General features: G+C 45.1%; 1 protein-coding gene across 6 annotated transcripts in view; it reads right to left on the bottom strand.

The window, feature by feature from the left end:
• The window catches only part of RNLS (renalase, FAD dependent amine oxidase), a 140,305-nt gene extending 136,519 nt beyond the window's left edge, over positions 1-3,786 (bottom strand). For 3 of the 6 annotated variants that reach the window (XM_030570241.1, XM_030570246.1, XM_030570245.1), the window contains exons 1-2: positions 3,548-3,786; positions 2,861-2,966 (exon numbers count right to left, since the gene is read on the bottom strand). In XM_030570241.1, coding sequence (XP_030426101.1) covers positions 2,861-2,966; positions 3,548-3,668 — 227 coding nt within the window. In that variant the 5' untranslated portion in view covers positions 3,669-3,786. The remainder of the gene's footprint in view (positions 1-2,860; positions 2,967-3,547) is intronic. The other 3 variants (XM_030570242.1, XM_030570243.1, XM_030570244.1) reach the window with 2 other exon arrangements.
• Between the last annotated feature and the right edge of the window lie 8,387 nt (positions 3,787-12,173).

The raw sequence follows: 12,173 nt of genomic DNA, 5'->3' as shown, positions 1-12,173 counted from the left end.
AACCTGAGCCAAATTCAAAGGGAGACACGTCAGAAACAGATCTGGTTGGAAAACAAACCCGCCTGCTCTGTTCAGCTCTTCTCCTCCTTGCTCCTGCTGGCCACCTCTACCTCCCTGTGCATGCACTGCATGTGCTGTGGAGTGAGTGTGCCAACATGGGCTGATGAATGCAGCTGCCACCACACCAACCCCAGGGCCAAAAGGCGGGAGTGGTGATTGAAGTTTGAGGGGCAGGGTCAAATATGCTTGGGTTTGGGTCAGGGCCTAAAATTTAGGGCCTAAAATTCAGGCCCAAGCAAACCTTTAAATTGGTCCTCTGTATTCTACTGTCATCCAAAGCTATTCCCTTAATTGTACACTTAGGTAGGCCCAGTTCTGTCACCTTGTTCATACCAAGTGGTACCTCATTCCTTGAGTACTTTCACTGAGATTTGTGAATTTACTGGCAAACCAGTAAATTACCACTCAGCATGAGTAAGAATGGCAGAAATTCACTGAACTCATGGAATGCACAGCATGGCAAGCAAAAGAACATGTTTCATGAAAATTAACTGCTTTCTTACTATAGTTTTGCATCTTTGCCCAGTGAGGACACTGCTGAGGAGCACGTGCAGTTAATTTCTTTCTTACTCAAGGCCAAACTACAACAGCCTTTAACATAAGCAGTCCTACTAATGTTAACTATTTGCATGAATAAGACCTTCACAATACAGTTCTGGTCCTTATAGCTTGATGATACATTTTAGAAATTTGTGCCTCTAACGCGCATGCTTTCACACATACTTGTAAATCTGCTAATTTAAAAATGTCAGTATCATTTTAATTTGAGTCTGATCTTCATTCCACTTACCTACAAATGCGCTAAAACTCTCAAATTCAACAGTACAATTTAACAGTAATTAAAATCATATCAAATATAAATATACACTGTCAATTTATGTGCAGCCTGAAATTTAATTATTGTGAATTTAATTTTTTAAAACTAATATATATTTCTGCTTCTAAACATAGATTCCTCTTGAACAACTGTTCTAAGACAAATAAACCTTCCTCTCAGTTGTCTGAAATGTCAAGAGCAAAGATCCTAAAAGTAAAACTTACTAAAACACAAACAAAACTGAACATAAGAAGGCCATACCGGGTCAGACCAAAGGTCCATCTAGCCCAGTATCTGTCTACTGACAGTGGCCAATGCCGGTTGCCCCAGAGGGAGTGAAGCTAACAGGCAATGATCAAGTGATCTCTCTCCTGCCATCCATCTCCATCCTCTGATGAACACAGGCCAGGGACACCATTCTTTACCCTTCCTGGCTAATAGCCATTTATGAATTTATCCAGTTCCCTTTTAAACATTGTTATAGTCCCAGCCTTCACAACCTCCTCAGGTAAGGAGTTCCACAAGTTGACTGTGTGCTGCGTGAAGAAGAACTTCCTTTTATTTGTTTTAAACCTGCTACCTATTAATTTCATTTGGTGACCCCTAGTTCTTATATTATGGGAATAAGTAAATAACTTTACCTTATCCACTTTCTCTACATCACTCATGATTTTATATACCTCTTTCATATCCCCCCTTAGTCTCCTCTTTTCCAAGCTGAAGAGACCTAGCCTCTATAATCTTTCCTCGTATGGGACCCTTTCCAAACCCCTGATCATTTTAGTTGCCCTTTTCTGAACCTTTTCTTGTGCTAGAATATCTTTTTTGAGGTGAGGAGACCACATCTGTACACAGCATTCGAGATGTGGGCGTACCATGGATTTATATAAGGGCAATAAGATATTCTCTGTCTTATCTCTATCCCCTCTTTAAGGATTCTTAACATCCTGTTCGTTTTTTTGACCGCCTCTGCACACTGCGTGAACATCTTCAGAGAACTATCCACGATGACGCCAAGATCTTTTTCCTGACTTCTTGTAGTTAAATTAGCCCCCATCATATTGTATGTATAGTTAGGGTTATTTTTTCCAATGTGCATTACTTTACATTTATCCACATCAAATTTCATTTGCCATTTTGTTGCCTAATCACTTAGGCTACGTCTTCACTACCCGCCGTATCGGCGGGTAGCAATCGATTGCTCGGGGATCGACATATCGCGTCTCATCTAGATGCAATATCGATCCTCAAACATGCTTATATCGATTCCGGAACTCCACCAACCCCAACGGAATTGAGGAGTCGACATAGGGAGCCACGAACATTGATCCCGTGCCGTGAGGACAGTGAGTAATTCAATCTTAGATACTTCAGCTTTAGCTACGTTATTCACATAGCTGAAGTTGCGTATCTGAGATCGATTTCCCCCCCGCAGTGTAGACCAGCCCTTAGTTTTGTGAGATCTTTTTGAACTTCTTCACAATCTGCTTTGGTCTTAACTACCTTGAGTAGTTTAGTACCATCTGCAAACTTTGCCACCTCATTATTTACCCCTTTCTCCAGATCATTTATGAATAAATTGAATAGGCTTGGTCCTAGGACAGACCCCTGGGGAACACCACTAGTTACCCCTCTCCGTTCTAAGAATTTACCATTAATTCCTACAGTTTGTTCCCTGTCTGACCTCACAGAGTCTTTTTATTTTCCAAACTGACAAAAGGGCAGAAAATAAATAAATCCCATAAACATAAGTCTTGCCATTTTTTCACTTTAGTAACAAGTTGTTAGCAACATATGTGAGAAAACTGTATGATAACCACCCTTTGACAGCTGAAAATTATTTTTAAAGGATCACTTAGTCATCACCCTCTATATTTGTATCCTAGGCGGGTACTGCAACATGAATAATTAAAACGATAACGCTCCCATGTTACTTTTCCTAATCCTTTTACAACTACACCAACTTTTCAGTCACTTTCTCACCTTTGATGCTTTTCGGCATAGGCGGGTCTAAGCGTTATGTACTGTGCGCCCAGATCCGCAGTACAGCGAGGGTTATGCGGACTCCTGCTTGTAGTCATTCTTCCTCCTGGGAACACGGAGCTGTGACTAAAAGACGGCCAGGCTCTCCCCCATATACCGTCCCCGGACAAAGTCAGCGCCTAACATGTGGGGTTGCAAAAATGACTTTCCAGCGGGAGGTTTGTCTGTCTGGTTCTGGCGCCCGGGGGCGGTCAGCGCCCCGGTTCTCGAGTCCCCCAGGCGAAGCCACCGGAGCCCTCGGCTGGCCTCCTTCCTGCACAGCTGTTCGCTCTCGCTCGGGCACCTGCTGGCGCCCCAGCCCCGCTCACTAGCCCGGGGAGGAGAGTCCCTCTATCCGCTCCTGTTGTCAGGCCCTGCTGGCAGCTTTGCTCCCCACCACGTCCGGAAGGCTGCGCTGTGCAGTGTCTCCATGGGGCACTGCCCACGCCCCCCTACGGCATGCAAACAACCGGGCCGTGCCTGGCTCCCAGCCGGGGTGCCATCCCCTCCCCCAGACCCGGTGCTTGTTGTGCGCCCATGCCCGGGGCTGACCCCTGCCGCCCGTGCTCCGCTGTCCCCGTGCATGGGCTGGGGCGGGGGGTGTTGTAAGTCCCGGCACAGGCCGCTCTGCCCGCGGCAGGGCCTCACCGGCTCCCCGGGCTTTGTCCCACAGCACGATGCGCAGCGGGAGCTGCGGCAGCTCTCTCCGCAGCAGCGCAGCGCACAGGCTGCCGGTGGGCCCGGCGCCCACGATCAGCACCCGCGCCATGGCGGCGGTGATCGGCCTGCACGGAGCTGTGACTAAAAGCCCGGCTCTCCCACAGCGCCTGTCCCCGGACACCGCCCGGGCTCCTCCCGCTACTGCCGCGGACCTAACCAGCGCCTTGCCCGGCGGAGCCTGCCCCTGCCCCGCTCGCCTGCAGGGGGAGCAGCCGGGCCACTGGCCTGCAGTGACAGCCCGGCCCCGGGCGCCCCCTGGCGGCGCCGCCTCCCGGAGCGCCGCGCAGTAGCTGCCCGGGCTCAGGTGGGGGACGAGTTTTCACAATGGGGGGTGGGGGCGGGACTCCGGCTGCTTTGTATCCATGGCAGAGCAGAGCTCTGTCTGTCACGCGCGCACACGAGCGACAGGGACACGCACAAATCACGCGTACTCCGCACGCGGCCGTACAAAAACAAATTACTGCCCGGCACGATCCGTACGCACTCCGCATGCATATCTTCCTCCCCCGTCTCCCCTCCCTATACAGCAGGCAAACGACAGCTCAGGTAATTGAATGCCCAATCCTGCAAGTGACTCTGCATGAAGAAACTCCCCATGCAGGGATGGGTCCACCCCTGGGGGCATCACTTGCAGGACTGGGATCTAACTGGGTACTCCCAACAGCAATCTACAATTTTCAACATTTAAATGAAATTCAGAATTTAGAGCTACACAAGGTCAGATATTTAATTTCTCCCTTCGAAGAAGGCCACCAATAATTATTATAATAAAATTCTTTCCAATTGCATAAACTCAGGAAACACAGTCTCCATTTATATATGCATTTCAATGAACTCTTTTAATTGCCTTAAAATATTTCTCCTCAAATTAATTTCTATACTATTAAAATGATGTTAAAAGGTTGTTAAAGTTGAATGATTAAGCACATTAATGTTAGGAAATGCAAATGTACTATAGAATATCATACAATTGTTTCATACAACATTGTAAGTCACATCTTGTGACCTATAGTGAGGCCTTAGTCCTGCAAAGCACTTCAGCAAGAATTTAACCTTTAGTGTACGTATAGTCTCATTGATTTCAGTGGAACTAATCACATGATTGAGATTATGCACATGCTGAAATGCTTTGCTGGACTGGAGCCTGATGGAGATGGGGTTAACCTGCTTAACTGTGCAACCTTAAATGTTGTTATATATATATAAATTAATTCGCTTCTTTCTTTTCCCCAGAAAAAAAGTCAAAAGTCAGACCTCAAGAGAGCATCCAGTCTTATATGTCTTACTAGGTTAGTAGGGGGAGCTTGTTTGAATATTTGTGCACTGCAAGGTACACACAAACTGCTTGATGCGCCTTACAAATGAGGTGAGCTGCTATGAGCTCTGTCTCATTCAATATACAGCAGATGGAAATTTGTATCTTGCACACATTTATTTGATCCTGGACAGCTGAATTTTTTTCTTAGGCATGTAACTTTCCATTTAATTATGATCAATCCTTTATGTTAGAGACATGCAAGTAAATATCCGTATCTGTTTTACAAGACTGAATTCTTAAAAGATGATCAGGGATGAGGCAGGTTTCAGAGTAGTAGCCATGTTAGTCTGTATCTGCAAAAAGAATAGGAGTACTTGTGGCACCTTAGAGACTAACAAATTTATTGTAACATAAGCTTTCATGGGCTACAGCTCACTTCGTCGGATGCATGTAGTGGAGAATACAGAAGGAAGATATATACACACAGGGAACATGAAACAATAGGTGTTACCATACACATTATAAGGAGAGTGATCAGTTAAGGTGAGCTGTTATCAGCAGGAGAGAAAAATAACTGTTTGTAGTGGTAATGAAAATGGCCCATTTCCAGCACTTGACAAGGAGATATAAGGAATGAGGCAGGGCTTGATGAACTGCATAAAAGATCTAAAAGAAGCACTGAGAGTAAATCCTACAATACAGCCAATCTTTGCTTTCAGCACTGCAAATATACATAAATAATCCTACAAACTGAACTGCAGATTTACGATGTACACTGTTCCATCACATATAATTCAGTCAAATCAAAACCAGTTTTCACCAGAGCAACTGAAAGTCCTTTTCCTCACCAAGGACCCTTTCCCTGCCAAATATCAACTTCCTACCCCCACTGCTAAAGCTGTGTAAAATTTTAATTAAAATTCTATTTAAATTAGTAACATCAAGCGCATTATACTTCCTCATGCAGTTTCCATTTGTAATACTTATCATTTGTATATTATGTGTGCTTATTATTATCTGTCTATCTGATTGTGCTGAACAGAGTACATTGGTAAGTAATGTTATTTAGCCTACAAATATGAATGACTGTAATTACAATCTGGCATGGCTTCTTAGGATATGATATATTGCGTTGTATCTTCATGAGTGTTATGTGCCAAGCTTCCCTTCAAGAAGTCCAACAGAAAGATCATTATTTAGGGATTCCTCAGAACCACTGTAAGCCTCATGGATTTAAGAGGTTGTAGTTGCCTTTATTAGCTTAAACTAACACTCTCTATAGCAGGGGTGGGCAAACTTTTTGGCCCGAGGGCCACATCTGGGTGGGGAAATTGCATGCAGGAGGGAGTGCGTGTGGTGTGCAGGAAGGGGCTCAGGGCAAGGGGTTGGGGCACAGGGTGCAGCAGGGGGCTCAGGGCAGGGGGTTGGGTGCAGGCAGAGTGCAACAGGGAGCTCAGGGCAGGGAGTTGGGGTGCAGGAGGGGTTCAGGGTGCAGACTCTGGCCCGGCATTGCTTACCTGGAGTAGCTCCAGGGTGGCACCGGCACCCACTGGGCCCAGGGCAGGATCCCTGCCTGCCCTAACCCTGCACCGCTCCCGGAAGCGACCAGCACCATGTCCCTGTGGCCCCTGGGGTAGGGAGGGGAGAGGGCTATGCACACTGCCCTCACCTGTGGGTACCTCCCCTGAAGCTCCCATTGGCTGTGGTTTCACATTCCTGGCCATTGGTAGCTGAAGGGGGTGGTTCCTGCAGGTGAGGGCAGCGTGTGGAGCCTTCTGCCCCCCTCCTTCCCCAGTGGCTGCAGGGAAGTGGCACTAGCTGCTTCCAGGAGTGGCACAGGATCCAAAATACCATGAGGGTGGCAATCTCGTGGGCCAGATCCAAAGCCCTGATGGGCAGGATCTGGCTAGTGGACCATTGTTTGCAAACCCGTGCTCTATAGGAATAAGAGGGATTACTAAAGACAAAATATAAACACTGAAGTATGCAGAAAGCCTTCCCCCGACTACAACAGGCTATGCAGTATTATATACACATATGTGCAGCTAATTTTGGCACAAAGGCCTGAATCTGATGTCAGATGCATGATCACAGATTCCCCAATTATCACATAACTCGTGCTGATATTTGACCAGACCCATCTAGGTTAATAATAATCTTGCAGTGTCCTCCATTCAAGTTTGTTATACAGGTAAAATCAGGGGCCTCATTCATGGATAGTAGTGACTGTATTATCCACTGAATTCGCTGTTAACAGTGTATAACAGAGAACTGGGTTTCTGGCAGTCAAGACAAGGCTCCCTAATGATGGTGAGTCTGGAGTGACTGATGTTAAACACTGTGAATCTAGTCTCCGCATTCTGTCTCATCTACACCTGCTCACTGTGCCGGAGTAAAGAGGCCCAGTTTAAGCTCCATTAATTTTGCACAATGATGTAACTTGCACGCTACTATTCTAACCACTGTGTACTCACTACTGTTCCTGACAATTATCTCCACAAATGTATCATCATATGAGTGCTTCAGATTGTGCCTCAGCCATGTTTTAGATGCCCTCCTTTTAGTGTTAGCAGGCAATAGCTATGTTTTTAAACATCAGTTAGCAGTGTGCACACCTTTAAAACATGCTGGTTAATCATGGTCAAGACTAGGTCCCCCATCTGCTGGGTAGACAAGACCAAAAATGAGAATGTATAGCTATTTGCAAGAGCAAAATGATATTATTTATTACAAACTGTAACCACTGAAATATCCAGGTGTGCGCAATTTACAATACACTCTTGCTTCAGAATGTTTGAACAGTCGACAACATAACCCCAACAGTAAATGCCCCAGTCACAGCGATGGGTGCTATCAGTGCATGCAGTGGTTGGGGATCTGCTCTCCTATTCACTTCTGAAAAAAATAATGGTGAAAGCATGTAGTGCATTCTGCCTTTTTTTTTTTTTCTCTCTCTCTCCTTTATAGCCATCTGAGCCATCATGTTTCAGGCTTATTCCATTTTGAATATAACTCTCACAATGTAATTTGTAGTTTTCTACATGGCTGGGCTAACATCTAAATGACAGCAAAGGTCTGAATAATCTCCCCAAAAACATTAGTTTTAACTCCCAATTGCGACAGTTTAAACAGTAAAGTTGTTATAGGCGGTGCTGGTAGTTCCTCTATATTTAAGGTTGCCTGATGCTTCCTAATACAGCTCTGTTTTCAGTTACTTATACCACTGTCAAATTGTAACTGGGCTGAAATTTGCCATGCCAGGTGCAGGGTTTCAGCAAAAATCATTTGGTTGTTTCCAAAAATGAGATTTAGAGAGAAATATATTGTTTTTGCCCATGCTAAAAAAATTCTTACAACCTTTTGTTTGAGAAACTCTTGTTCCTCCATGCTTTGGAGCAGAGACTTGAATTTTGGCAGAAAGACTTTGCCTATTGCTGTTGGAGGAGAGGGGAGAGGAGAGGAGAGGAGAGGAGAAGGCCTAAACTTGGCAACTTATAAGCCTTTGAAAAATCTGTTTTTCATGTGCTCAGTAGAGACTTGTTAGGACTTGGCAGCTAAATTTTCTGAAGATTTCCCCTGCACTGAACATGCTTCATCTTTAAACTTTAAGAGCTGAGCAGGACTTTCAGGGTGGTGGGGGGGGGGTGTCCTTCTACTGGTCACTAGAGGTTGTGTAGTGCTAGGCACTGGAACTCAGAGTCTCAGCTGGGCTTTCTCTCAGTGCTCTCTACTGTCACCCAGTGTGAAAGAGGGAGGAGACAGCCTGACTCGAGTCGAATGCAGAGAAGACAGGAACCAGAGCAGGGGGAGTGGGGAAGAAATGGAGGACTAAAACCAGCTGGGCAAAAGGACTGGGTAAAGGAGCCAGGCAGGATACTGGGAGTGGTCATGGAGGGAAGACTGCAACGTGGATGGGGAGCCCCAATGTGAGACTAAGACTGCCTCAGCAAGAAGAATGGGACTAGGATGGGGAGCATGAGGGGAGGGAACTGGGACTGGCTTGGTGAGGCAACTGGTACAAGAAGCTGGAGGGAGGAGGAAAACAGATTGAATGAGGATCCTGTATGTAGGGAGGCAATAGGGGATTTGATTGGCTGGGCAAGCAGACTGAGTCAAGGAGCCTGGGAGAGGACTGGGAGTGTGAGTGGGGATAGGGGAAGAATGAGACTCAGATGGCCTGGGGGCGGGGGAAGGGGGAAGACTAGGATTGCCTGGACAAAGAGACAGGAACTGGGATGAGAGGCTGGGTTGGCAGGAAAGACTGGGATGAGAAGCTGGAAGAGGAAACTGAGACAGGGAAAAAGAACAGGTTGGAGGGATGGAGAAGAAAGTGTCAGGTTTGGGGGAAATGAGCAGAAGGGTCTGTGCCCACGAGAGTATACTCTGTTCCAGAACAAAGAATGGAACCCATGATTCACAAGTCTCAGCATTCCTTTGCTGTCTGCAAATAGTTGTGAAACCCACAAACAAAGTGTATGTCTCATCCCTCTCTAGTGCTGGTCCATATAGAGTATGACTACCTATTATTGCAAGCAGTTACTCATTAGCTCTTGTGACAGAGATCTGTGCAGTGGATCTAAAGTTCCAACCCTGTTGATGAAAAATGTGGGTGTCAAAATGATTCCACCTAATGCAATTTCTGTTTTTTCTGTTTCCGTTTTTAAAAACCAAGGAAATTACACACAAAACAGCCATATTAAGAAATGTTAGAATTAAGGTACCCATGCAAACTTGATTAAGTCCCCTTGTGCATATGCATTGTGATACAATTGTTAATTGCATTATCACACATTTTTCCACAGGACCCCTGCCTCATTCAGTGCTCAGGATGAACCAGCTCTGAGGATGAATCAAGATATGCAGTGAGAGAGGCGTTGTCTACACAACCTTGCCTCATTTGTTGCAGAAGTTGGAAAGTGTATAGTAAATGAGGCAGAGAACTACAGGGCTTTTGAATGTCCAACTTCAGACACTGGAGCCTAGTGTCTGAAGTGCTAAGCATTCACAGTTGCAAATGAGGTTCTTTGAACATATAAAGTACTATGAAAAATCAGGCCCTAGCCATCTCAAATTGGGCACCCAAATTAATGGTCACTTTTGACCTTTATTTCCTCTATGCTTTAGTTGCCCATTTGCAAAATAGGGATAAGACCACTGCCAGGCTGTCTGGAGTGGCTCATGACTATGAGTGTTAAACTCAGGACAGACTGCTTGAAATCAGAGCACAAACCCCAAATTGGTTGTGTGCTCTGTAATTAGATTTCACCAGCCAAATATCAAATGTGAACTCCTCAAGCACTATAACAGCCTTAACATGGAGTCACCCTTGGGTCCCCATGGGCACTCCGGTCTATCCAGGCAAGCCTGCCTTGTGATCAGGGCTGGCTCCAGGCACCAGCCGAGCAAGCTTGTGCTTGGGTCAGCAGATTCCAAGGGGTGACATTCCTGCAGGGTTTTTTTTTCCCCTTCGCCGCTCCGGCTGCCCTGCAGGTTTGTTTCTCCCCCTGCCCCTCCTTCGCCACTCTTTTTTTTTTTTTTTTTTTTTGCTTGGGGCGGCAAAAGAGCCAGAGCCAGCCCTGCTTGTGATAGATTGTCTCTTATACCAAAAATCACAACTAACACGGCTACCCCTCTGATACTTAACAATATTTAGATTACTCCCAATCCCAAAGGGCCAGTCACTTACCCCAGGTCAGTTTCACCTTCGATCTTTCACTAAAGGCAAAGTTTATATAGGATTGGCTTAAGCGAAAACAAATGTATTAACTAGGGAAAGGAAATAAGAGTTATTTACAAGGTTAAAACGGGTAAACATAGACACACAAATGAGTTACAGTTGGTAACAGAAGCTGCTGTATTATGCAAGCTCTGTATGCCCTTTGGGACTAAGCAGCTTTGGGATCCCTTGCTTAAGTTTAAGAAATATTGCCCTCTCTAAATTCCGAGCAGCATAATGATAGAATTCCTTCTGGTCAGGGATGTTTATCCCCTTTCCCCAGGGTTCCAACTTCAATGGGACAGTTCAAACTGTGATGGGTTTGTGCATGTCCCCTTTTCATGGGTGTGGGGGAGCAATCAACAAAGTCTTTTGTCCACTGATGTTCCACAGTGGTTCGTCTGGTGTCTATCGGCCTTCTTTTGTTAGGCAGGAGGTGACACCCCTTGTAATAAACTAGTATTTCACTCTTGGCAATACTTCTTTATTGGATACAGGTGTTGTTATAAGTGATATTGATACACGCAGCAACTCTCAAGCATTTCATGACATCTAAACACATCTCTATAAATCTAATACCTATTTTAACAAAACTAACACAGAGACGAGACAGACTGATTTTCAGCAATGTCATTGTTCGGTGAGACCTATGGGCCTTGACATGAACTGGGACCTAAACTGCCAGCATCACAACCACCACCTCACTTCACAAGGATGTTGTGAAAATAAATATATTCGTGTTTGTGAAGCATGCTGACAGTATGCTGTTGAACCTCATAGAAGCACCCAGGAAGCAATTAATAATTCTGTATTAAAAGCAAGGTTTGAATACTATGCAGTAAATAAGACCTGGGGCCACACACTGAACAATGAGGATAAAACAAAATATTGAATAATACCATCCATCCTATTCTGCATGAAGCAGAATCTGAATGAGGCAGGGGGTCTGTGATTTTCCACTATTTTTTTCCCCATTTTTAACACATTTTTGTGTGTGTGTGTTCTTATGTACAGCGGAGGAAGAAAAACACTCAATTGTATCTAAAGCACTTAAGAAAATACTGTCTTTCTGTCCTTCCCCATATTCTTTCAGGAAGGACTTTCAAGCTATACCACATATTGCAACATAGCTCCTAAACAGCCAGCAGCATTTTAAACTCTGAACCCTCTAACTCTTGTAAATCTTTTAAATACTAGCATCAGAAACAGGCAAAGGGGATTTATTTTATTTTCCTCTTTCACTGGTGGCAAAAAAAAGAGAGAGAACAAACACTGAACAAGGGGTGGGGCGACCATGCCCTCCCCCTCACACACTTTTTCCTTTCTGTGCATTTAGATTAAAACAAAATATGAAGTGTTTCATCACAAAGAATTCTGCACTTCGAATACAGTATTAATGACATTTTCTAGAGAATAATGTCAGTACCTTCTGCAAGCATCACTGTTACTAGCATTTCAGATTCTCCATGTCTGTGACTCACTCCATAGACAAGGATCCCCACCACGCCTATTCTGTGTCTTCCCCTTTAATTTTCTCATTCCCCCCAGCCCCCACATTTCTCCTCCTTACTGGCTACCTT

This window comes from Gopherus evgoodei, chromosome 7 (genome assembly GCF_007399415.2).
Source record: "Gopherus evgoodei ecotype Sinaloan lineage chromosome 7, rGopEvg1_v1.p, whole genome shotgun sequence".
NCBI lineage: Eukaryota > Metazoa > Chordata > Testudines > Testudinidae > Gopherus > Gopherus evgoodei.
The sequence above is the reverse complement of the archived record's forward strand: the minus strand, read 5'-3'. Positions and strand labels throughout refer to the sequence as shown.